Source organism: Halichoerus grypus, chromosome 12 (genome assembly GCF_964656455.1).
Source record: "Halichoerus grypus chromosome 12, mHalGry1.hap1.1, whole genome shotgun sequence".
NCBI classification, from domain to species: Eukaryota; Metazoa; Chordata; class Mammalia; order Carnivora; family Phocidae; genus Halichoerus; species Halichoerus grypus.
The window spans coordinates 98,605,351-98,633,342 of NC_135723.1; the positions used below are offsets into that span (position 1 = coordinate 98,605,351).

General features: G+C 38.3%; 1 protein-coding gene across 1 annotated transcript in view; it reads left to right on the plus strand.

The window, feature by feature from the left end:
- Positions 1–27,992, plus strand: part of CNTNAP2 (contactin associated protein 2) — a 1,879,707-nt gene that overhangs the window by 1,510,964 nt on the left and 340,751 nt on the right. Inside the window, exon 15 of the mRNA XM_078059689.1 lies at positions 27,839–27,966. Coding sequence (XP_077915815.1) covers positions 27,839–27,966 — 128 coding nt within the window. The remainder of the gene's footprint in view (positions 1–27,838; positions 27,967–27,992) is intronic.

Consider the following 27,992-nt stretch of genomic DNA (forward strand, 5'->3'; position numbering starts at 1 on the left):
TTTTTTTTAATTTACTTAACAAAAAGATACAACTTACTGGTTAAAAATAAGCCATCTAAATAGAAAGAGGATCATATACGCTTATCCAGCATAGCAAAAACTGAATCTCGTGGTTATTTTTTTCTTACAGTTATTATTTTTATAGACAACAGTAGGTACTTTTAAAAGCTTTCTGGGTTTTTTGTGTGTGTGTCATTTTGTATTGCTGTGCACAAGAAAACTGATCATGATATAAATAGATAGGCCTGCCCGCAAAAGACCCAGAAACTCAGAGGAATACCCTTGGGAGGGCAGAGCTGCAAATCTCCAGTCATTCAGCAGTTAGATCAGCACTGGGGGCTGGGGGGGAGGGGTGGGGCATGAACCATGGAGGTAGGAAAGTTGCTTTTCACAAAAGAACCTCAAAATCCTTGGGTTGAAAATTCTTCCATAACTGTAACAGAGTGAAAAATTTTTAAACCAAATGGCTGACTAGAACAGGCGATTGCAATGAAAGAAGATGAGATAATTTCACACTACCTTTTCCTTCCATTTCTTTGGACCCATCTGAACTCTGACCATTTAGAGTGTTCTCTTCTTTGGAAATGCATCACGGATAAAGTGACTGTTTTAATTAATAATAATAGCTTACATGTGCAATGCTTTGCACTTTCCATATAATTTCTTTTATTTAATCGTAAGAAGCACCTATTAAAAGTAGACAGAGCAAGTGTAATTTTTTTCCTATTTTGTTCAAAATTGTGCTACTAAATGGTGAGTGATTTAAAGTAGCCTAATTTTACCCACTGATGGAGTCATCTAAGGCATTGGTTTTCAAAGTTATGGGCTGTGAAATCATTTTAGTGGTCTGTGACCAACACTTTTTAAAATATTATGAATTAGAATGCAAAATGTCAGAGTCCACCAAACATTTGAAGGGTAACCATTTTATAAAACTTTGTTTCAGTATTGTTTCAGTTGTGTGTGCATGCAGGGTCCCAGGGAAATAATAAACTTCTTACCGTTGATCAGAGTAAAACCGTTTGGAAAACTAACCTAGGAAAACAAAATTCCTTAGTCCCTATTTGGTTTCAGAGTACTGAAATCCTATTAAAGTTCCCTTATTAGGTTAAGGCAGTATTCTCAAACTGTATTCTCTATAAAGTGGTTCTAGGAGATGTTAATAAGTGACCCAGGGGGAAAAAAAGATTTTTTGATCAAAAAAGTTGTAAAAATGTTACGTGCTAGAATCCACCTTTGAACATTCATATAGAACAATTGCAGCATATCAGATGCTCTGAGAAGCCCAGCAGTAATTGAACCCGTTCCTTCAAATAATTTGAGTACATATATTTCATAGCAATTTGTAATCCATCTGTCTGGAGAAAGTTCCGATGATGCACTGCCCTCTACTACAGTGCAGCTCCTGCAGGCAGGTGTCATACCTGTGTCTTATTCAGAGAATGGCTCTGTATTGATATCTGATAAGGTCTTATGTGTTAGCCCATAGAGACGCAAAAAAAAAAAAAAGTTTTTTTCCTTGTGATGAGAACTCCTAGAATCTGCTCTTTTAACAGCCTTCAAATATACCAGACAGCAACGTTAACTGTAGCCATCTTGTTGCATGTGGCTCATCAGTACTAATTTATCTTATAACTGGAAGTCTGTACTTTTTGACCACCTTCATCCAATTTCCACACCAACATGCCCCACCCCACCCGCAGTCCCACCTTTGGTAACCGCAAGTCTGATCTCTTTGGTTTCTTTTCTTTTCTATTTTTCTTTCTGACTTATTCACTGAGCATAATGCTCTCAAGGTCCATCCATGTTGTTGCAAATGGCAGGATTTCCTACTTCTTTATGGATGAATTTTATATATATACATATATACACACACACACACATATATATATTCATATATATATAATTGATATATATATAGCATAACTGATATATATATATCATAATTGATATATCAGTAGACACTTGGATTGTTTCTATATCTTGGCCATTGTAAATAGAACTGCTGTGAACATGAGGGTGCAGATAGTTCTTCCTTAGACACTGTTTTCATTTCCTTTGGATATATACCACAATTGCTGCTTATTTTTACTGATACATTTTAGAGTGACTTTAGGAGAAAACATGCCCATTCCTCCAAACACTTGCGGAGGAAGCTTTTCTAGAGCGCCTCCAGTATTCAGAGGTCTCTCTCTCATGTCTGTCTTCCTTTTCACCCCACCCAGCCGCCCTGTCTCTACAAACAGCTACACCCACTTTATTCTTCCTGTTTGGTGCATCCGAAGAGTCTAACAGAGTTGTGCCATAGATACTGAATTTCCTACTGCTAATGAAATGGCAGAATGGTTTCTCAAAATTCAGTTTAGGGACAATAAATATCATTTGATGTTTCTTGCATACTCAGGTATATGGATTAAGATTAATTTCTCTGGAGCTCAGTAGTGATCAAACATTTTTGTCTCAGGACTCCATTAAAATCATAAAAACTGAGGACGCCCAAAAGCTTTTATTTATGATTTTACATATCATTATTTAATGTATTAGAAATTAAAGCTGAAACACTGTTAAATATTAATTTATTTTAAACTAACAATTGAAAACCCACTACTTGTTAGCATAACATATATTTATATTTAAAAAGCTTATATTTTTCCAAAACAAAAAAAAAGGATTAATGAGAAGGCATTGTTTCATGATTTTACAAATCTCTTTAATGTCCAATTTAATAAAAGCAGCTGGTTTCTCATAATCAGCCTCTTGTAATCACATGCTGCAAAGCCTCTAGAAAATTCTGCTATACGTTATGAGAGAAAAAGGGGGAAAAGGAAAATGAGATCTTCGTATTATTATGGAAACAGTTTGGTCCAATAGTCTGTGGACCCACCCTCCCCCGAAGGTCCCTAGGAGCTCCAGCTGGCCCCAGGCCATACTGAGAGAACTTTGGCCCTAATACTTTGTCAGGTAGCAGAGGAAGTGGATTTGATGGTAGAGAGTCAGGGGGCAGGAAGAAACTCACTGGCCAACTCACCCCTCAGCCGTCAGGTCCTGCACAGTCCCCTGGCCAAGTGGAACAGAAATCCCTCCTGTTTTAGGGGAAGATCCTGGGAGCTCCAAGCTGAGGTAGAGGTGAAAGAGCAAAGGAGTCATCCCCATATTTGACTCAGCACAGCAAGTCCCCAAAGGACAGCTGATAATCAGGGGAATGTATCTACTACTGATTATAATCAAGCCATGATTTAAAGTAGTAGCTCTTCATAGTGAAATATTTTTCCCCCAAGAAAGAATCCACAGTTAAAATGAAATTGCGATTTGCACATTGCAAATCTTGAAAACAATTCAGTATTTGTAGCCCACTTAGCCTATTTAGCTACTTGCTTTGTTCATATATACTAGTTGTTTCAAATGCCATACAATAACCATATTTGAATAACTCAATAAATATGTATTATTAAATTTGAATTTTATGACACAGAATTTGGTTACTTTTCATATTTTAAAAAGCACAAAATGCATGGGTGATATTTATGTGTATACTTTTCAATAATGTTTTCCGAAGGGGGGCGCCTGGGTGGCTCAGTCGTTAAGCGTCTGCCTTCGGCTCGGGTCATGATCCCAGGGTCCTGGGATCGAGTCCTGCATCGGGCTCCCTGCTCGGCGGGAAGCCTGCTTCTCCCTCTCCCACTCCCCCTGCTTGTGTTCCTGCTCTCGCTGTCTCTCTCTGTCAAATAAATAAATAAAATCTTAAAAAAAAAAAAATGTTTTCCGAAGGACTCTTGGAGAAAACCTCAAGAGGATTATTTTTCTGGTGGGGGTGGGGGGTAAACAAAGAATAGGTCTCAATGAGATAAGCAGAAACACATCAGAAGATCTATTTTCTTTTGATTCATGTTCAAATGGGCTATGACACAAAACAAAAATGCTGGAAACATCCAAAAGAAAAGTTCACATTTCTTCTGCTTTCTCCCAAGTCTGGATGAAGTTGGCAGCGTAGACTCGGATGAAATCTTGCAGTTAGTCTGAGCAGCTCGTTAGGAGAGCCAGACTGTTCTCAGCTCTCTGCCTTGCCCGAAGGCTGGCATACCCACACGGAAGCACAGGCAGACTCCTTCTTGTGGTGAGCTGAAGTGCTCACCCCAGCCCCCACCTCCACCCTGCCAGATTCGTATGTTAAATCTTAACCCCCGTACCTCAGAATGTGACTGCATTTGGAGATGGAGTCTGTAATGAGGCCATTTAGTTAAAATGAGGTCATTAGGGTGGGTCCTAATACAGTGTGACTGGTGTCCTTGTAAGAAGAGGAGATTAGGTGCAAGTGCACAGAAGAAGGACCATGTGAGGACAAAGAGAAAACGGCCACCTGCAAGTCAAGAGAGGTCTCAGAGGAAAACCAAGTCTGTTGACACTTTGATCTTGGACTTCCAGGCTCCAGAATTGTGCTAAGTTTCTGTTGTTTCAGCTGCCCCGTCTGTGGTATTTTGTTATGGCAATCCTAACACGCCAATACACTTCCTTTCACTCAGATTCTGAAATGACCAGGGACCACGGGGCTCTCATGGGCAATTCTAGTTTATCTTCTATTTTTTTTCATCTGTGTCAAAAATAAGATTACTTTTTAAAAAATAGGGAGCATATTTACTTGTTTCAAGAGTCAAAAATTAGAGAAACACATACAGTGAAAACTTTTCTCTTACCCCCAACCTCCGTCTGTCCCATAATATCTGTTACGAATTTATTTTTGTAGAGCCTTTCTATTATGATATATTAGACATCTTGGAAAGTACCCAAGATCAAACATGCATAACTCAGTGATTTATCCCAAGCAATTACTCATGTAACCACCACACAGATGAAAAAACAAAATGGAACGTTACCGGCCGGTCTGAAACTAACCCTCATGTTCCCTCTGAATCCCTACTGTTCTATCCTCCTAAAAGTATCTACTATCCTGACTTCTAACACCAGAAATTTGGTGTGCAAGTTTCTTTACTTTATGTAAATGGAATCCTGCCTGGACCATGTGCCTAGATGGCTTGTACTTGGTACGAAGTTTGCTAGATTCATGCATGTGGTTGCACATAGCTCTAGTTGATTTCATTGTTTATAGTGTTCCATGGTATAAATATGCCAAAGCTTAAATGGTTGATGGACACTTGGGTTGTTTCCAGTTTTGAGCTGGTCAAGTAATGCCATTGAACATTCGTGTTCATATCTATGAGCACACATGAGCATGGTTTTTTGTTGTTGGATCTATTCTATGGAAGAGTAGAATTGCCGCATCAAAGACTACATGAATCTTCAGCTTCCGTAGACAATGGCAGACATTTTAAAAGCAATGTTACGAATTTACATGTCTGTCAGAGTGATTTAAAGTTCATTGTTCCACATACCAACACTGGGTAATGTCAATTTTTAAAAATATTTTCAGCTATTCTCGTACTTGTGTAATGGTTGGGATTTCAACATACGAATTCGGGGAAATACAGCATTCAGTCTCTAGCACGGTCTTCTATGTCAAATTTAAGATGTCTTTTCCTACCTGAAAATCACAGTTATTCTCCTTGGTTATTTCCTAGTTGTGTTATTTTGTATTTCATTTTTAAATTTACATTTCACCTGGAATTGTCTTTTGTCCATGGTATAAAACAGGCATCACACTTCATTTGTTTTCCCTCATTTCCTAACACCATTTATTGGCAAGTTTTTCCTTTTTCTGCAACATTTTTCTGCCATCTGTGTCATAAGTTAAGGGTTCATACAAAGTGGGTCTGTTTCTGGATGCTCTCTTTTATGCTATTCCCTCATTCTAGTTTTCTTTCTATCATGGAACAATATTACTAATTACTTTAGCTTTTAAAAGTTTTGATATCCAGTGGAATTAATCATCCCTCCACTTCCTTCTTCTTCATATGTGTCTATAGATTCACATACCACCATTTAGACCTATAATGGCTTTAAAAAATAGCTATTCCTCCTCCTCTTGCTCAAATGATTTGAGGTTAACTCCCTAGCTCTAGTGTCTCGGAAATCTGAGAAGAGTGGAATGTCAGCTATGTTTCTAGGCACGTTGCATATGCTAAAAATGATCCTGATTGATAAGCTGCGTCTGGTTTGGAAAGACTGTGAGTAAAATACATATTTTGGAGGTTCCCTGAGTCTGCTGACTAAATTAACCCCTAAACCATCATTTTGCCTTCTGTTTCCTAGTCTTGTGCATATGAATCACCTGGGACTATTGCTAAGCATAGATTCTTTTGAGGAGGTTCAGAGTGGAGCCCACAAATCTGCATTTCTAACAAGCTTTCAGATGATGCTGTCCCAACAGCACTCTTGGGCCACTGGGGCTTTTATTTCTCTATGCCACATCATTTTAATAATAATATAACAAATTGCATTCCTCTGGTTCCATCAAAATTAGCAATCCTGGAAACTTGAGCCACACTTAGATTCTATTAAGTTGCTTCCAAGTTCCCGGCATTGGCCCAAGTGTGACTGCAAACTGGTTTTTCGCCTGCCTTCTAGCATTTGCCAGGGCCCTTCTACCCTGTTCCTCCTGCTACTTGGATGTCTCTGGCACTTTCCTAGGACAAACATGGGGTGTCCAATGTTCAGGCCACTACCATCACTTCAAGTGAACAAAGTCACTTGAATCAGTTTTTCATTGCATCCTTTATAGTAGTGACTTGAAACAATTAGAGTCTCACCACATTCTATTCAAAATCACTCCTTTCTCCCAAAGCCAGGTCCGCTATCTAGTACCAAGCTTAGGCCCCCTGGTCTCTTCTTCCCTTAGGCTCAGAAAACTGACTTGTCCTACTCATTCATCAGTTACACATGCTGGCAAATGCATTCCATCAGGTCATTCATCTGCTTCTCCCAGCCCTCACTAAACACAAATACCACTTTGACAAGCCACTCCTTCGCCCGTCGTTCCCACAACAAGCTCACAGAACCACTGGAATCATGGAGCAATTATAGTTTAGGCTCTTAAATTGAGATCCTCACAGATGCTGTAATATAGCGTTCCTGCTTGGGTAAAGGAAAATAATAACCAGTGTTTAGTGAGGGCTGGGAGAAGCAGATGAATGACCTGATGGAATGCATTTGCCAGCATGTGTAACTGATGAATGAGTAGGACAAGTCAGGGTTCTAGGAAGGAGCTTTATGTGACCACTGGCAAAATTTGAAGCAGCAAAAGGCAAAGAAACCCAATGCATGGCAATATGATTAACCAATGAGATGGGTCTGGCTTCTGGTAATGGTGTTATTAAAAAGGTTCAGCTATGTTCAGTTAAAACACCTCTCTAACTTTGGATTGCAGAAAGTAGCCTGCTAAATATGAGACTATTCCAAACAGACAAGAAAATGATTATATAATAGTGATGCTAATATGAAGTATTTGATCAACATCAACTGGAATATTTCCTATCCCAAACAAAATAAAAAACAGGATGAGCCCACCATCCTGGGGTCAGAAGAGAAGAGGCAGTGGTGGTTTGGTTCTCCCCCTGTGGTGCTCAGGGGCTCTCTCTGTCAAAGATGCTATATCCACATACATTAGGCCCTTTCTTATTTTTGAAGCCCTAAAAATAAGCTTTTTCCTTTCTTCCTATAAATCATGGTTATAAGTAGAAGCTCATATGCAGGTAATTCTTGAGGACAACAAAAATCTAGTTGGTGAGGCTAACTAAGAATACCAATTATACATGGGGGGGTAGGTAATGAACCCAGATTATGGAAGTCCAATGCATCCCCTTTTTGTAAAAAGTCTTCTGAATCAAGTGTATTTTGATTCTATATACTTCTTTCTCCTTCTCAAATCTAACCTGTTCATACCCCAGATCTTCTACCTGGCTCCTTGAGAAATCTGCATGTTCTTTCTAGAAGTTTGTTTGTATTCCCTGCACTAAACTTCTCTCTTCTGCCTGCCTCAACATTTTCTCTCTTGTTATCCCTGGACTGTACTGAAATGAAAACATCCATTTCTCTCTCTCTCTCTCTCTTGCCCTCCTTCTAAATGGTTGTGTTTCATTTTGATCTATTGTACTTTCTAGACCAAGGACATTTGATATTTCCCGGAGAAGTCAGGTACCTCTCGTATGCCCATCTGAGATGAGCTAGCATGTTCACTTAACAGATGCACAGAGCATCGGTGCACAAGATGGTGAAAAGGTGCACGCGTGGAGAAGAGACCCCACCTGACACCGCTGGTTGGCATTGTAAACATCACAATCTGTGAGCCGTGCCCCAGAGCCCACCTTCTCAGAGGGCCACGGTATCTGGGAATGGCATTGTTAGTAATGTGTTCTATAGCCTTCCAATAAAAGACTTTAAATAAAGGGAGAACTTTTCTATCAGGTAATAGTAAAACATTTACTTCGACATGCACTTGCTTTAACCAGCTTGAACAAATTTGTTATTCCCAGTAGATTATTCTCATTGGTAATTCCGTAATAAAAGATTCTAGATATGGTGCATTTTAGTCACTGGCATTATATTTTTTACTTCAGAATCTCACTAATCGAATATTCATTATCTAATTATAATTAAAGTGCACAATTCCCTAAAGAATGCTTATAACGATTTAAATGAATATGGACTTAATTAAAGGAATTAAATTAGGGGATTAATATCATTCAAAGGGGGTAAATTTTATTCTGAAAAAACTACAGAAATGGAATACCAAGAAAGAAAAAAATAGGGGAAGGCAACAGAAAATTAGTAAAAAGAAACAAAACAGATCCCCAATGTGCTCTGATGGAGGAATATCATAGTAACTTAATTATCTTTATTTATGGAAAAAATAAATAAGACATGAGTCATCTAGCAAGCTCCTTGAAGATGGGAGCTATGACTGGTCTGATACGATTAATTTTTGCCTTCCCGACCAGACCAATGGTAGAGCCTGAAACCTAGTGGACTCTCAATGTCGTCAAATGAATAAGGAAGCAGAATCTGTCTCAGAATTTTAACAAGTTCATGAGTCCTTTTTCCAGTCAGCTTGTAGATACACTGTTTAAAGGAATTCATATTTGTATCTAGTTCGAATGTGTACACTTGAGGTAGAATGTTGGTTGATAGTTTGAGGCTGATGAGGCTGTCCCGGAGGCAGCCAGTCTCACGGGCAGAGCTGGAAACTGGTGAGGTGTCTCTTTCTCTCATGAACTCTTTCCTGCTACAGACAGAGATCATCCCTCATTACCTGGGAGAAAGCATGAACCTAAAGCAGAATTAGGCTTCTTTATACACGTGTTGAGTTTGTGTTCTAGTCATGCTAAACATTAAAAAGGAAATGATTTGGAGCCATTTGTTGGACAGTGTTGTAAAGGAAATTGATGAGTTTAATAATAGTTAACATCAAGTGAACTGTAGGAAGCTGCCATTTTTATATGTCAAACACAGTTGAATTTCACATAGTTAAACCTAATATTTATTGAATGCTTACTTTGTGCTGGCCATGGTGCTATGTAATTTACCAGATGTTAACTGATTTAAATTTCACCCACCCAAAAAACTTTTAACGGACGAGGAAATCGAAACTTAGGTAACTTGCCCAACGTGGAAGGAGGACCCTCTTTTCTTAAGCGGAATACCATCCTGCCCAGGAAAAATATCAGTGTTGTAAATGACGCTATCAAAATCTGGCCTTCCAGTCACTTAATTATGTCAACAAAAATGTGACAGTGAAATATACCATGGTTAATTCACAATGCAAATTGTCTGCTTTTTAAAAGGTGAAATTTGGGCGCCTGGGTGGCTCAGTTGGTTAAGCGACTGCCTTCGGCTCAGGTCATGATCCTGGAGTCCCTGGATCGAGTCCCGCATCGGGCTCCCTGCTCGGCAGGGAGTCTGCTTCTCCCTCTGACCCTCCCCCGTCTCATGTGCTCGCTCTCTCTCATTCTCTCTCTCTCAAATAAATAAAAATCTTTAAAAAAAAAATAAATAAATAAATAAATAAAATAAATAAAAGGTGAAATTTACTTATAATACAGAGATGATTGTCACTGCAATACCAAGGTCAAGTCCTGTGGCTACAAAAATGAGTAAGACATGATCTTTATTCAAGGAAAGGAGGTCACATTGAAGTGTGGAGGACAGAGAATTATAAAACCTACTATATCATTAGGGTTATATTTTTGTGGGCCCCAGTTTCCAATCCAAAAACAAAGCTATATAGTAGGAATGTACTATAGAGATAAAGAGAGAAAAAATTGAAACCAAGAAAGTCCCAGAAAACTCCTAATCTCTGTCAGCCACAACTCTATTGTCTACATAAATAAATTACAATGGAAGTCCAGAGGAAGAAGCCATTAATTCATTCTGGAGACACCAGGGAAAGTTTCACAGAAGAGATGACAGCTGGTCAAGGCCTTAAGAATGAGTGGAATTTTAACAGACAGGTGAAATAGGAAGCACATTCCAGAACAGGGAACATGTGCGGAGGAAGGTATGAAAGTAAACAAAATTGAGTAATAATAAATGGCTCAGGTGGCAAAGAGTGGATGCCACAGTATATTCTATATTCCCGGAGCCCTCAGAGCACATGGAGTATTTAAACGGGCTCATTGTGAAGGGACCAGGATTGGGAACTTGAACTTGGTCCTAGAAAACAATAACAAGCCACCAATGCTTTGTCCCTCTTGAGCTGTAATCTTCATAGTGTGAAGGGTACAGATCTTACACATCCAGCTCAGTTGTTTTTATGTATTGAAATAGTTATGAAATTATTGCCTAGATCAAGATCTAGAACAGGAACATGGCCAGCTCCCTAGTTCCCTTGTACCCTCTCCTAAACAGTCCCCACAAAGTTTACTCTTCTAACTTATATTACCATAAGTTATTTTTGCCTGTTCCTGACTGGTCTTATAAATGGAGTCATTCAGCATGTACTCTTCTGTGTTTGGCTTTTTTTTCCTCAATATTTTGTCTTTGAGATTTACTATATTTTTATGCATAGTGGTGGTTCATTTTATTTCATTGTTGTGTCTTACTCCATCATTTTTTTTTCCCATGGAAGGAAAATTAATTTAGTGGGCTTTATTACAGAAGCCCAAGCGTTGTCTTATACTAGTTGGTTAAGACACACATATCTTCGAAGACTTTATTTATTTGAGAGGGAGAGAAAGAGGGGGCATGCAAGAGCAGGGGGAGGAAGAAGCAGACTCCCCACTAAGCAGGGAGCCTGACACTGAACTCCATCCCAGGATACTGGGATCATGACCTAAGCCAAAGGCAGACACATCTCAGGACCCTGGGATCATGAGCTGAGCCAAAGGCAGACACTTAACTGACTGAGCCACTCAGGCGCCCCTTGACACACATATCTTTGATGGGAACAAGTATACAACAGCAGATACAGCACTGGTAGTTAAGATGTTAAGGACTCACCAATATTCTCTATTTGTCTGTCTCTTAATCTCATCTGTTAAGCTCTATAAATGATCTACCATGAAAGCTGCATTTGAAAAGCCATTGAAAGACAAAAATCATGCTTCACAGAATGGTACAATGCAAAACATTATTTCTCAGAATATTAATATGTGTGCTGGGGGAAAAAGTCCATTTTCCAGAATGCTGGGTTAAAGGTAAATACGTTTTACTCAGTGTAGAAGGATTGTCATAGTCTTTGTTATGCTCATTGGTATTTTGTGTCCCCAAGAGTGAAATAAAGAATATATGTAGCATTTCCCACACTTGGGAAATCAAATATCTCTTTTCCCCCAGAAAACTGACTACCCTCTCCCAGAATTAATGTTTCCCCAAATTCAACAGAAAAAGTGATATACAACTGTATGGACTTAACTGTGAATTACATCATCTTCCACCAAAAGTCACGTTAAAATCCTAACCCCCAATGTGACTATATTTGGAGATAGATAGGACCTTTAAGGAGATAATTAAGATTAAATGAGGTCATAACAGTGGAGTCCTAGTTCCGTAGGATGGGTGTCCTTATAAGAAGAGGAAGAGACACAGAGCCAGCTCGAGCTCTCTGTGTGTACATAGGAAAGACCATGGGGGGACCTAGAGAAAAGGTGGCTCTCTGTCAGCCACGGAGAGAAGCCTCACCAGACAGCCCTGCTGGCCCTTTGATCTAGACTTCCAGCCTCCGGATCTGCAGGAAAATAAATACCAGTTTCAAGCCCCCCATCCTGTGGTATCTTGTTGTGACAGCTCAAGCAGACTAATGCAACAACCTCTAAGTCAAGTAAGAATCAGTCATCACCGTGTTGGGCATCTCAAGGAAATAAACGACTAAATCCTCCCAGGCTTGTTTGTATCCCTTTCCTGTTTCATTTTCAGATGATTTGCAAACTGGATGCTCTGCCCCATCAGAAGAGTGTGGCAACTTCCCCTTCTGGATCCTCCCAAGAGCAAAATGAAATCGCACAAACAAGACACTCACATGTTTTATTCTTTCCATAAAACTGCCGCTAAATTGAGTTTTGTATTGTTTAAGATCTGCATCGTCCCTCACTCCTTTCTCTGATGGTATTTGTGATTCCTCAATTAATAGCAATGGATATTTACTGCCTTTCTTCTAAGGGGAGGATTTATATGACTTTTAATTTGTGTAAGTTGGACTACATCATAAATGGTTCACCCTCTAAATTACAAAGTAAGCTTGCCAATAGAGATGACCTTGTTTATTAAAATCTAATTAACAGAAGTTTTAGAATGTCCCTGAGAGGGTTACTGAATTTCTGTTTTTCTCCAAACCCAATAAACATCCAAGACCTAGATGGCTAGAGTGAACCACAGAGCTCAGAACCTCACTGTGAAATTATCTAGTTAGTGCTTCCTTCAGCCATTTTCTCCAAGAGTGCATTTCTCCATGAATCGTTTCCCAAAATATAGTGGCTAGCCTATTTCAGAGGTCAGGTGTATCTCACTTGATTAGTTATGATTTGAAGAAAGCGACCAGGTGCTCTTTGCTCCTAGGATCTGAACAAGAGGTTGCTGAACTTGTTATTTACATTCCCCGGCAATGGGCAGAATGTCCTCTTTATGTGCCACTTTAAGTCATTCTCTGGACAAAGTTCTATGCTATCTATATGCTATTTGTATACAGAAGATATGCATGAGTTTTGCTTCCAAGCTTGGATAATAATATGGGCAAATGGATTATAGACATATGTGATAAACCATAATTAATTGACTCAGTCCCAGCCTATGAACAAAAAATTTCAAACTCCTATAGTCTTAGGATTATCCTGTCACTTCTTCCATTTGTCATTTCTCATCCCAACTTTAAAACAAGAGTTTGTGGTTGGTCTCTCCTCTCTCATTTTCCATTTGATGACCAATCACTGAAATTTTTCTTCATTACTTCCTGGAAGGCTTCGAGATATGCCCACCAATGATCTCCATATTGATATAGCTGATGTGCACGTTTTTAAAATACTAGACATTTTTTGCGATATTTAATAGAATTAACTGCTTTTTTTCTCTCCCTGAAGTTCTCTATTCCCTTGCCTTATCTTACACATAATTGTTCTGGCTCCCTTCCAGATTTTAGATAGTTTATTTTCAGTTTCCTTGGGTCGTCCTTCTTCCTTCATGCTTGAGACTAATCACATTCTTAAGGCTCTTCCTGTGGCTGCCTTTGGCTTTACCTTAGTCACAGTTACTGAGAAATGTTTTAGAGTTTTATTTTTATTTGAACCATCTCATCCTGAGGAGTAAATGTTTTTCATTACCATTGCTGAGGCCTTTTTCGCATGTCTACGTTTCACAGCATCTTCAAGATATTGATAACATAAAAAAAAATATTGATCATCTTAAGGGCCCCCCAGAGTTCAGAGACAGGTAGAGGAAACCACTTCTACCGTCAGACAATCTTTGGTGTCCACTAGGGGAACAAAATGACCTGCTGAGATGAAGTGGGAATGACAAGGTATGTCAAAATGATGTGATGTTTGTAGAGAAAAGATTGTGGTAGAATCGATATAAGAGTCATTTCTATGGATTTGTGTTACTTGGAGGGGGCTTTAGAAATAGCAACAGGAAGAAAAAGCAATGCTTCTTAGTTAAAAGAAGAATGCTTATATCACTGAAAAGCAGAGCCTTTTAAAAAGGACAAGCAAATCCATAAAATAAAAATTCAAGGTATATTGAACTGGCTTCTGAGGCCAGATTCATCAGAACTAAATGCTCTTTGGCAAAGATCAATCTGTTTAAGTAAAAATTTAGGGAGTAGAGAGTCTGATGATTGTTTTTCATGATTGGAAAGCTCTATGGGGACAGTGAAAGAATACTTTACACACATAATAAGATAAAAATTCGCTGTTATAAAAATCAGCCAGATTTAGAAAGTCTTTCATACCCAAGGAAGGGATCAGAAATTAGGTTTCTCCTGTTGTCTTGGAGTTTCAGTACTGGCTCCAAGGCTATGAACTAAGCATAGGAGACCCCCACATTGTAACTCTGGGGGCAGCTCTGCCAACCTACCCCAGGTGATATAAGAGAAGCTTAAAATTCCTGGAAAAGTCTAAGAGACCAGTGGGAAAGATTTATTTGCAGAGTTGTTAGCGTATTCTATCTGTCCCTAACCATCACCACCATCATGAGAGCGGGAAAGGAAGAACTTCTGGGGAATGAATCAGAGAGCTTGCCCTGTGTCTGCTGGAGTGAAAAATGATGGCATGGACTCACATCAGCCTGGAGGAGCCCTGCGTGGCTTCAAGGAGGGGACATGGCGTATTGTCAACGGCCTCCCCTTTCAGAGTTCCAAGAGACAGGAGTGCATTGTGGGCCAGATATACCACCTATGGAATGAAGCCAGCCCTGCAAAATCTTGAAAGGAACCCACGCCAGGGCCATTGAGCCAGGAGCGAGACTGAAGGTGATCCTGCAAAAGCAGAGGGGAAACATCAGTGATCAGATACATGTGCCTTTCTGATCTCTGCATTTGTCTGTTAGTTACTAATGAAGCTTCAGGAATACTGAAGGAACGCAGAATATTCACCCTAATTTTTAAAGGTACATGAGGCTAATACAAGTGAAGGTTTTCCCATTGGCTACTTTTGAGATGCCAGGAGTTGACCATGAGCTGCTAGAGATGAAAATACATGGAAATTTAAGTATGCTTCATATCAAGGGCTACCTCCTTGCTAACCATATAATAATTATACAATGTGAGGCACAATTTTCAAAAACACAAGGAACTCTTGCTTAAGGGAATATGAGTGTAGATAGATGAAGTAAGCTGTAAATAGTCCAGACTAGTCCCCAATCCAGTGAGACAAATTTGCTATGTGATAAAAACATAGACTCTCCTACCATTTCTAGAAAAACAACTGAAATTATTTTAGCAGAATTTAAGAAATGTAAGTAAACATGCATGCATCTCCCTTTTTTTAGCTTCTGGAGTTGTGGAGATTGGTTTGTTTTGCCTAGTTCAGCCACTAAGTAAGTACCTTAGACCAGGCATAGTTTTATTCCAAATCTGTTACCTCATCTGAAAAATAAGGGTGATAACTAGATCATCTCCGAAAACATAGGCTGGATACTATATTAATAGTTTCTGGGGAAACTACATAGAACCACGAATTCCTGTGCTCAGAAGCTACCAATGACCTCACCCCTTGAAAAACAGACCTAACATTCATTACATTTGTGCCACACATTTAAGTTAGCCAAATTTGTTCCAACGATTATTACTTGTTGTTCTAGAATTACAAAACAAACAAGCAAATATTAAGTGGAATCAGAGAACTACAGAGGAGGAAAAAAAATATTTTCCTCTACCTAGCATAGGATCTCCAGTTGGGGTCCTCTAAATTAGACTGGCCAGAGACAGATTAGCAAGAGAAAAACAAAGAGAAGTTTAGTAACATGTGCATGATGCATGTTCACATCAGAGCACTCAGTGATGAATAATCCAAAAAGATGGCTAGAACTTAGACTTATATACCATCTTAAGCCAAAGGACAAAGGGATTTGGGTTTCTGGATGGGAGGCAAGTTATGAAAAAGGGACCAGGAAAGTATGGTAAGCAAGAGTTGTTTAGTAAGATTTGTTTTCCAGATTAAGTCAGTACTTTCTCCATTAAAAAGAGTTGTTGAGAGTCCTTCTTTCAGGTACAGAAGAGGGAGACCTGTCTACAAAAGGAAATGTCCTTTATGAAAGGAACATTTGTGCCTTTTCCAGAGCTTTTCCTGTTTCTACTGATCTCAGTGATCTTTAGTTCAAAAGGATTTATGTAGGAAAGAAGCATATTTTTTGGAGTTGCATATTCTGATACCCTTCAGAACCAAGATATATCATAACTTATCTTTACAAAGAAACAATAGCCTAGATAAATTTAGCAGCTTACTTTTATGTAAAAGAAGGGTTAAATTAGTACTATAGTCTTTCAAATCTAATTCTTTCCACTATATTAATTATATATGAGACTTCAAATTGAATACTACTTTCTAAAGAAGAAATAAAACCTCAATTAGAGGAAAGGAATAGTAAAAGTTTTTTCAAGAACATTCAAGGAACTCCCATTATGAGAAGAGTTTTCTGTCTCATCTTTTACCATTGATAGTAAGCACATACTAATTACTATTTTAGGACTGTGCCTAGTAACTTCTATGTTTATTCATGTATTTATTCAACCATGAAACATATGGAGTGAGCTACTTTTAGGTGTCTACAGTATTTGGTTTATAAAATTGCATGAGACAATACATATGGCCTCAAGGAACTTGCATTCCAGAAGGAAAATCAAAGAAGAACATTCTGCATAGAATCCTGAGATGGTTACTAAGGGTTTTCTAAGAGATTCTAAACTGAAGAGATAATTGTCTTGCATTTATAAAAGGCCTAAGCTATTCCCACTGAAAAGGAGTAATTGAATCTGTAATTATTTTCATTTCATAGGGGACCTAGACATGGATTCTAAAGATCTGATTGTGATGGTTGTTTTCTTAATTACTCTAATTGCTTTGTAGAGAATACTACCTTTCATCCATTGAGAAAAGCTCAATAGTCAATAGTGACTGAGGACACCATTAGAAGTACTTTAAAAGTTCTACTTTATCATGTATCAGACTGTTGGCTGTTTATTTCAGCTTCTGATGGTCCAGCCATGCTGAGATAGCCCCTGTGTGTTCTAGGAACAAAGGCATTGACTTCTGGTCATGATTTTTGTCAAGGAACATAAAGAAACTGGCAGACCTGCTCCATGCTGACAGTAGGGCTGCCCTTCTAAGAACAGGTAATCCCCTCACCTCCATATAGTCATTTCAATTCCTCCCTCTCCCCAATCCAGCCTCCACAATTCATAGAGATCTGGTTTCTGAGTAGCCCTTTGTCTCATTCCATGGATGGAAACAATGGTTGTCACATTATTCCCTGGAAGCAGGTTCTAATAGGGGCCAGGATAGAGGGATAGTATTAGTTTCTTGTTAAGGGAAAAGGGGGTGGGGTGCATCCCCAGGCAGAGAAAATGTCGAAAGACGGAGTTGATGACAAAAAGAAAAGACAAAGAATAAAAATTCTCATTTAATTTCAAAAAAATGTTTTAACTAGAACTAGCCTTGACTTAAATTTATTGGTTTCCCATATTTCTTATGCACATTAGGTATGAACTAATACACGGGTAGCATTTGGCATTATACCCTGAAGAGGCATTTCATTCCTGGGTAGAGTCACTTTGTGTATTGGATGTGTTCCTGAAGAATTATTTGGGAGTCAAACTTTGTCAGGTTCAACTGTATGCATATCCCTATTTCCTGTACTTCCAAAGTTGCAACGATTAAATGAGATCATCCATGGGGAAAGCACTGTAAATATTTTAAAACTATACAACTGTAAGTTATTTATGTGCTTTTTGATTCAAAAGATGGAAAGACTAAGAATGCAAAGGTTTTTTGATAAAAATAACTACTAATGAATCTAACATTTTTAGTGAAACTTATTAGAAGAATATTAACTTTCCAGAAAAACTCAGGAAAATTTTTGTAGGGTTTTACCTTTTGACCTACTTTTTCTGATTACTCACTAAGAAAAAGGTATGTGTCTGGGGATAGCTATTAAGAGGCAGGAAGGATGGAAAGATACAAACACAGGTAATGTGAACATATTTTTTTAATCAAAAATCACACAAAAGATTACAAATAGTTTAGAAATGAGATGAAGATATGCTAAAAAGTATTGGCATTTCCAGGATATTAATTGCAAATGGTGACAGGTGAACAGAACTTTATTGTTAGGCATGTCCTGAAAAACCCAGGATGTTTGGTTTTTGAGGAATGAGGTACAGTTCCTATTTTAAAGATAGTTTGGGACAGTGACAAGCATAGCAGGCTGGGGTCAAGGGTACAAATGCTGAATAAGGAATGAGGGTGAGACCTGAACATGGGTAATATTGGTGGAGTGTCCTGCGCCATTTTAAAATCTCGTCTCCTGTTAAAGAATGCTTACAGAAACCAAGGGTGAGAACAGACTGAATGAGGGTGTTCAGGGGACAGTGTTCTGAGATCCTATTTAGGAAGCAAGGTTAGTGGAATATGTAAATGTTGATACAGGGTAAGGCCCCTAAAAAAAGGAGTCAGTGGAGATTCTGTAGCCCCAGGTACATATTCACAAAGCCAGGAAATAGACCATTTCGTACTTCCACGTGCTACCACTTCCAGTGACATGTGTAGAAAGGAAATGCCTTTCCCATTGAAAGCTGGTATTCACGACTGTCTACAGTCCTTTTTTTTTTTTAATGACTATTGAAATATAATTTACATGCCATAAACATTCACCCATTTTAAGTATATGATTCAAGGAATTTTAGTAAATTTACTGAGCTGTGCAAAAAATGACCTCAGTCCCAATTTAGGACATGTTCATTACCCCTATAAGATTTCTGTTTATCATAAATCCTTGTTCCCATGCCCAGGCCCATGCAACCACTAACCTAGTTTCTGTCTCTATAGCTTTGCCTTGTCTGGACATTCTGTATAAATGAAATTATATAATATGTGGTCTTCTGTGTCTGGCTTATTTCACTTAGCAAGATGTTTCTGAGGTTTATTCATTTTGCATATTTCACTTCCTTTATTGCTGAATAATGTTCCTTGTCTGGATCACTACACTTTGTTTATCCATTCACCAGTTGGTAGACATTTGAGTTGTTTCCACTTTGGGGCGATTATGAATAAAGCTGCTATGAACAGCTACCTAAAAGTCCTTGTGTGACCATCAGCTTTCATTTCTCTTGGGTAGATATCCATGAGTGGAATTATTGGATCATATGGTAAATCTGTGCTTAACTTTTTTTTTAAAGATTTATTTATTTGAGAAAGCACAAGGGGAGGAGCAGAGGGCGAGGGAGAGAGAGAATTTCTAGCAGACTCCCTGCTGAGTACAGAGCCTGACATAGGGCTCACTCAATCCCACGACCCCAAGATCATGACTTGAGCGGAAATCAAGAGCCAGCTGCTTGACCGACTGAGCCACCCAGGTCCCTGTGCTTAACTTTTAAGAAACTGTCAAACTGTTTTCTAAAGCAACTGTACCACTTTACAATGCCACCAGCAATGTATGATTACTCCAGCTTCTTCCAATCCTCATCAACACTTGTTATTGCCTGTCTATTTATATTTTTATTATAGCTGCTCTGGTAGGAGGGATATCTCATCTCAGTCTAATTTTAATGGCATTTTCTGTAGTTATTAATAATACCAAGCATTATCTCATGCCTTGATTTCCCATTTCTACGCCTCTTGGTGAGACATCCTCTGTAGCTAAAACTTTGACTTTCCTGGATTCTTCCAGAAATTTCTAGCTTAGGTGATGCTGTGATGGAAATGCATAAAGCTCACTGACTGTAATTCTGGTTGTTGTTGTTTTTAAGTAGACAAGTAGTTCTAAAACTTTACAAAGGAAAAATTCTTCTCTGCTAAAATTATAGGACAGATTCATAGCATGGTAACTTTTATAACATCCAGTGGAAGATCAAACTCACAATTGCAAAAGTTTGGGATGTCTATTTTTCTTAGGGTTTCTTTTTTTTTCCGCTGAGCTAAGGGCAAGGCCAAACTGCCTAGAGGCTTGTTTGCTTTCTTAGTAGGGATACTAAAAGAAGGCAAGAGAAGAACAACAGAATTCTTCAGGAAAATAGTACTGAAGCAAAATAACAGTAAGGCCAGGTTAGAGAAGGAAAATCCACAGAATCAAGTTTTACTTTAATAACAATGCTGATAGAAATATTATGCAAGAATCTGAGTTCAGGGCCTATTTGAAATGGATGATAGAATTTTTCTAATGTACAAGCCCAGTAACAGATGTAATTAGATTATGCTAACATGATAAATAGTTACTGAATATCTCCCTAAATTAGATTGACCTCCATCTGTAAAGATCATAACTTTCAATGAAGGCTTGTTTTGCTTGCTAAATAATTTTCATATAGGTGCTAAGACAGCAGTCTTATAAGTGTGCTCATGGGTCCCTCTCCAGTTTATGTCTTTTCACCTACATGTCTTTTTGGAAATGGGTTGTGCTTCCTAAGACAGCAGACTACACATTCCTTTCAAGTGTACATGGGGCATTCTCCAGAATAGCTCACCCATTAGGTCAAAAATCAGGCCTCAACAAATACAAAAAGATTGAAAGCATCCATGCACCTTTTCTGACCACAACACTATGAAAGTAGAGGTCAACCACAAGAAAAAATTTGGAGACCGCGAATACATGGAGTTTAAACAACATGCTACTAAACTATGAATGGGTCAACCAGGAAATAAAAGAAGAAATAAAAAATACATGGAAAGAAGAGAAAATGAAAACACAACAGCGCAAAACATTTGGGATGTAGCAAAAGTGGTCTTGAGAGGAAAGTATATAGCAATACAGGCCTACCTCAAGAAGCAAGAAAATTCTCAAATAAACAACCTGCCCTTTCACATAAAGGAGCTAGAAAAAGAACAACAAATGAAGCCTAAAGCCAGCAGAAGGAAGGAAATAATAAAGATTAGAACAGAAACAAATGATATAGAAACTAAAAAAACAAAACAAAACAAAACAATAAGACAGATCAATGAAACCAGGAGCTGGTTCTTTGAAAAAATCAATTAAATTGATAAGCCTCTATCCAGACTTACCAAAAGAAAAGACAAAGGAACCAAATAAATAAAATCACAAATGAGTAAGGAAAAATAACAGCCAACACCACAGAAATACAATTACAAGAGAATATTATGAAAAACTATATGCCAAAAAATTGGACAACCTGGAGGAAATGGATCAATTCCTAGAAACATGTAAACTACCAAAACCAAAACAGGAAGAAATAGAAAACTTGAACAGACTAATAACCAGCAAAGAATTGAATCAGTAATCAAAACTCTCCCAACAAACTAAAGTCCAGTGTCAGATGGCTTCCCAGAGGAATTCTACCAAACATTTAAAGAAGAGTTAATACCTATTCTTCTCAAACTATTCCAAAAAAATTGAAAAAGAAGGAAGACTTCCAAATTCATTCTATGAGGCCAGCATTACCCTGATACCAAAACTAGATAAAGACTCCACTGAAAAAGAGAACTATAGGTCAGTAGCCCTGATCAACATGGGTGCAAAAATTCTTAATAAAATACTAGCAAACCAAATCCAACAGTACATTAAAAAAATCATTCACCACAATCAAGTGGGATTTATTCCTGGGCTGCAAGGGTGGTTCAGTATTTGCAAATCAATCAATGTGATATACCACATTAATAAAAGAAAGGATAAGAACCGTATGATCATTTTTTAAAAGATTTTATTTATTCATTTGAGAGAGAGACAGAGCACAAGCAGGGGGGAGAGGCAGAGGGAGAGGGAGAAGCAGGCTCCCCACTGAGCAGGGAGCCCGATGCAGGCTTGATCCCAGGACCTGGAGATCATGACCTGAGCCGAAGGCAGACGCACCCCATATGATCATTTCAATAGATGCAGAAAAAGCATTTGACAAAGTACAACATCCATTCATGATAAAAACCCTCAACAAAGTAGGTTTAGAGGAAACACACCTCAACATCACAAAAGCCATATATGAAAAACCCACAGCTAATGTCATCCTCAATGGGGAAAAACTGAGAGTTTTTCCTCCATGGTCAGGAACAAGACAGGGATGTCCACCCTCACCACTTTTATTCAACATAGTATTAGAAGTCCTAGCCACAGCAATCGGACAACAAAAAGAAATAAAAGGAATCCAAATTGGTAAGGAAGAAGTGAAACTTTCACTATTTGCAGATTTCGTGATACTCTATATAGAAAACCAAAAGATTCCACCCAAAAACTGCCAGAACTGATAAATTCAGTAAAGTTGCAGTATACAAAATCAACAGAAATCTGTTGCATTTCTATACACCAAAATGAAGCAGCAGAACAAGAATTAAGGAATCAGTCCCATTTACATTTGCACCCAAAACAATAAGATACCTGGGAATAAACCTAACCAAAGAGGTGAAAGACCTGTACTCTGAAAACTATAAAACACTGATGAAAGAAATTGAAGAGGACACAAAGAAATGGAAAGACATTCCATGCTCACAGATTGAAAGAACAAATATTGTTAAAATGTCTTTACTACCCAAAGCAATCTACAGATTTAATGCAATCCCTATCAAAATACCACCAGCATTTTTCACAGAGCTAGAACAAACAATCCTAGAATTCGTGTGGAACCACAGAAGACCCTGAATAGCCAAAACAGTCTTAAATCAGAAAAGCAAAGCTGGAGGCATCACAATTCTGGACTTCAAGTTATATTACAAAGCTGTAGTGATCAAAACAATATGGTACTGGCGCAAAAATAGATACATAGATCAAGAGAACAGAATAGAAAACCCAAAAATGATTCCACACTATATGGTCAATTAATCCTTGACAAAAGTGGCAAGAATATGCAATGAGAAAAATACAGTCTCTTCAACAAATGGTGTTGGGAAAACTGGACAGCTACATGCAAAAGAATGAAACTGGACCACTTTCTTATACCATACACACAAATAAACTAAATTTGAGATCCGAAACCATTAAAATCCTAGAGGAGAACACAGGAGGTAAGCTGTTTGATATGGGCCATAGCAACTTCTTTCTAGATATGTCTCCTGAGGCAAGGGGAACAAAAGCAAAAATAAACTAGACCTCATCAAAATAAAAGGCTTCTGCACAGTGAAGGAAATAATCAACAAAACTAAAAGGCAAACTATGGAATGGGAGAAGATATTTGCAAGTGACATATCTGATAAAGGGTTAGTATCCAAAATATATAAAGAACTTATAAAACTCAACACCCCCAAAATGAATAATCCAATTAAAAATTGGGCAGAAGACATGGATAGAGATTTTTCTGAAGAAGACAAACAGATGGCCAACAGACATGAAAAAATGCTCAACATTGCTGATCATCAGGGAGATACAAATCAAAATTATAGTGAGCTATCACCTCATACCTGTCAGAATTGCTAAAATCAACAACACAAGAAACAAGAGGTGTTGGTGGTGAGAATGTGGAGAAAGAGGAACCCTCTTACACTGTTGGTGGGAATGCAAGCTGGTGCCACCAGTCTGGAAAACAGTATGGAAATTCCTCAAAAAGTTAAAGATAGAACTACCCTACTACAATCCAGCAATTGCCCTACGACGTATTTACCCAAAGAATACAAGAACACTAATACAAAGGGATACATGCACCCTGATGTTTATAGTAGCATTATCTATAATAGCCAAATTATGGAAACAGCCCAAGTGTCCATCGACGGATGAATGGATAAAGAAGAAGTGAGACATATAATGAAATCTTAGTCAGCCATAAAAAAGAATGAAACCTGGCCATTTGCAACCACATGGATGAAGCCAGATGGTATAATGCTAAGCGAAATAAGTCAGTCAGAGAAACACAAATACCCTATGATTTCACTTACATGTGGAATTTAAGAAACAAAAAAAGCGAAGGGCAAAAATAAGAGAGAGAGACAGAGAGCGAAAGAGAAAGCCAAAGCAAGATACAGACTCTTAATTATAGAGAACAAACTTCGGTTACCATAGGGGAAGGGCGGGGTAGGGGAATAGGTGAGTTAGGTGATGGGGATTAAGGAGCGCACTTGTGATGAGCACTGGGTGATGTATGGAACTGTTGAATCACTATATTGTAGACCTGAAACTAATATAACATGGCATGTTAACTAAGTGGAATTAAAATAAAAACTAAACAAAGAAAAGAAAGTGGGCTGTGCCCTAAGATCACATCAGAAACTCTGTACTAGTCACATCACTTCATTGCCATCTATGAATTTGTTTTCACAACCAGTTTGTTTCTAGCAGAGTCCACTGCTTTGTGAGTTTCACACACAGCTGTTTGTGACTTTAAAATCTCTGGAGCCCTATTTAGATCTCTGCTCAAAAAATGATTGAGAGGGTAACTTTATCTTTTTTTCTCAGCTCTGTTTTCCTGGTTTGGTAAGAAATATCTGAGTGTTACAATTATTAGCTGATCTGAAGCCTTTGGGAAACTTCAATATGCCATTCAAAACAGTGGTTAAGGGGCGCCAGGGTGGCTCAGTTGGTTAAGCATCTACCTTCGGCTCAGGTCATGATCCCAGAGTCCTGGGATCGAGTCCCACATTGGGCTCCTTGCTGGGCGGGGAGCCTGCTTCTCCCTCTGCCTGCCTCGCTTTCTCTCTCTGTTTCTCTGACAAATAAATAAATAATAAAATCTTTAAAAAAAAGCAGTGGTTAATTTGGGGATGAGGTAGTTCTAGATCTCTCTTTTACTTAGGATGTAGATGGAGCAGGGTATGCATGAGAATAAAACATGGTTATCTAATGGATAGGGTAGAAGCTACAGTGGAAGTGATTTGGACTATACTGAGTTCCATGTGCAAGTGGATGTGAAATCCTGGTGTAAACCAAAAGTAATGCTTATTAGACAATAATCTCTAACCTCACCTCCAGCCCCCAAGTATTATGGCCCTGCTGGGTCACATGGCAACTAAAGTTTCCTAGATTTGCTTTAAATTCAAGGTAGTAGCCTAGTTGAATTGGTGGGGAAGGAAGTCAAGGAGGAAAGGCTGTTGAAGAGCTTTCTCTGCTTAAGAGAAATCTATGCCCTAGAGCTGCTCTGGTACCCTTGGTATCTGAATTTTTTTATATATTGAATATGGATTGAAGAATGAAATCAGATGACATTTGATGGCAAAAATGTTTATAAGCAAATAGCTTTCTTACATTTTGGTATAAAGCTGTGAACTTCATAACTTTGTAAAGCAAGATATAAAGCAAATACAAGAGGAAAATAAAGTACTTTTACTAAAAAAAACAAAAACAAAAAAAAACATTATGGTTATCTTTGAACTTGCAACTTAAAAATAACCTCACCATTTCAGGAGATCTAATTGTATACAAAAGAGAACTCTACATTTATGAGATTATTACAAAGATTTAAAAATTGTGTCTCCAAGTTGTTAACCTATATAGATGTATAAATTCTTACAAGGTTACACACATTCGATTTTGGCAAGAAGATTACACAATGATTGGAATATTTCCAAACATCTGTTTTCACATTGCTCTTACATTAGCACAAATTTGGTATAAAGTGGTTGCTTTCTCACTCAACATAAATGAATCGACAATGGCAAGTATTGGCAAGGATGATGAGCATCCTGATACATGACTGCCTGCCATATAGTGCGGCCAATCCAAACATTAATTATTAACAAAGTTTAAATTATTTCTCACTTTTCGATTAAATAAATTTTAGCTTAAATGTTTCTTTCCCCACCTCAGAGATATTCCCATGTCTCTTCCCTAACTGCACACTCATCTGTGGGGACAAGTTGCATGACAGTCCACCATGGTAGTCAGTGGAATATTTGCTCAATAAATTCCCAAAGGAAAAATGGATCCTGATGATTTAGAGCAGGAGTTGGCAGATTTCTTCTATAAAGGGCCAGATAATAAATATTTTAGGCTTCAAGTGCCATATGGTCTCTGTCACAACTACTCAATTTCGCCATTATAGTGTAAAGCACCATAGACCATATGTTTTTTTAAAAAAAGTGGCTGCGTTTCAATATAACTTTATTTATGCACACTCACTTTGAATTTCATGTAATTTTCACATGACACAAAATATTATTCTGCTCTGGATTTTCTCCAACCCCTTGAAATGCAAAAATCATTCTTGGCTCATGGGCCAACAAGATGAATAGTTGTCAGCACTTCGTTTGCAGGCTCCTGATTTAGAGTCATGTAATTCTAAGTGATAATGAACTTGTGGAGAATATCAGGCTGAAATTCCACAGGAATGCACATCATTCCTAGGAGGTTGTCAAATTCCAGTATGTTGTTAAAGGGTGTTTTCATTTATTGTTGCTTTAAGAAACATTACATATCAAGTTTAATGGCAAACTTTTTTTCCCCTTTCTAATGTGATTTTAATTGATAGAAGTTCTAATAAAAGGAGTTGGGTTTGCAAAAGATTCCACTGAGATATTTGAGGCCAGGTCATCAGTAGATAAAACGTCAATGAGAATCACAGGGCTTTTCTGCATGATCTTAGTTCTTACTTGATAAACAAATCTTAAAAAAAAAAAAAAAATTATTTTGGAAGCTCAAGGACAATGAAAAAACCAAAGGAGTGTAAAAATACACTTTTTTTGAGGCTCACTGGCTGAATTCTGACTCCTTCCTGGGTTTTCCATGGATCCTGACCCATGAGGGAGTGCGTGTTCACTGACATTCCAGAAGGTTGGAGGGATAAGTAACTATTCCTAACAGCATAGCATTTTAAAGGCAGGCGTCCAAGTTGGTTCCCCTCAATTCCCTGACCTATTTGCCAAGAGATGTGAAAGACAAATCTTTAACCTGATTGTTGAATTGCCTCTCTATCTGGATGCATTCTATCATCCAAAGTCAGTTTTCTGTTACCAGTTGTGTGTACAATTTCAAAATTGTTATTTATATTCACACTGCACAATGCAAAAGAAATCATACAAAAGGGTAAGTCTGTGGAATGACTTTATAATGATTTGTGCCTCCCATACATCCAGCCCCAAATGAGGGGATTTCTCAACCACAGCAGCGCAAAAAGAGGATGAGGGGGCAGGGATTTCTTCTTAAGGTGAAGTCTGCGCTGCACCATATCTCATGTTGGGCTCATCTCCTAGATTTCTGTGCTCCTCTTCCTTTATTTAGGGTGGGTACAGGGTAGAGTTAGGAGACCTGAAACAAGATAAGTATAGAATAAGCAGGAAAATGAATCCAAGAGAAAAATCAAATTGGGCTTGAATCTTCTCTTCATTATAGATGGAAATAGACACTTGGTGAGCACCTGCTGTGTGTTGGAAACTTCACATAAACTCTCTGAGTTGTTGAAATAAGCAAGAAAAGAGGAAGGAACAAAAAATGTCCCTTATTTAGCTGATGCACAGCATGGAAGAAAGCCAACTGCTTCAAAGCAATTAAGGAGACAAAGAGGTTTTTTAATAGGGTTTTGTTTCATATATTATCCAAGAGATCGGGTTGACTTCATTGAACTTTTGATTCCTGACGACAGCAAACTGCATACGTGCTCAAGCATTTGGTGTGTGTGTCTTTCAAGCAAATATTGGTGGTGACTCTCTGGAAATCAGGATGTCAACTCCGTTTTCCAGAAGGCAATGATGTCACAGCTGCTTCTGATTAATACGTCATGAGACCCCTTGATGGAAGACAGAGAACACATCTTGAACTGTGGTTCTACTTAGTGAATGAACCTCTGAGCATTTATTGGAATGTGGTCAATTATTAGACAATTTAAACAATTATCAGAAAAGACATGTTTCTGATTTAGCCTCCTCATCCTTTTCTGTTTTTCCCTATGATTCAGGAGGAAGGACGCTGGCTTCTTATCCTACAAAGACCACCTGCCAGTAAGCCAGGTGGTAGTTGGAGATACTGACCGGCAAGGCTCAGAAGCCAAACTGAGTGTGGGCCCCCTGCGCTGCCAAGGAGACAGTAAGTTTGCCCAGAAGCTGTGGCTT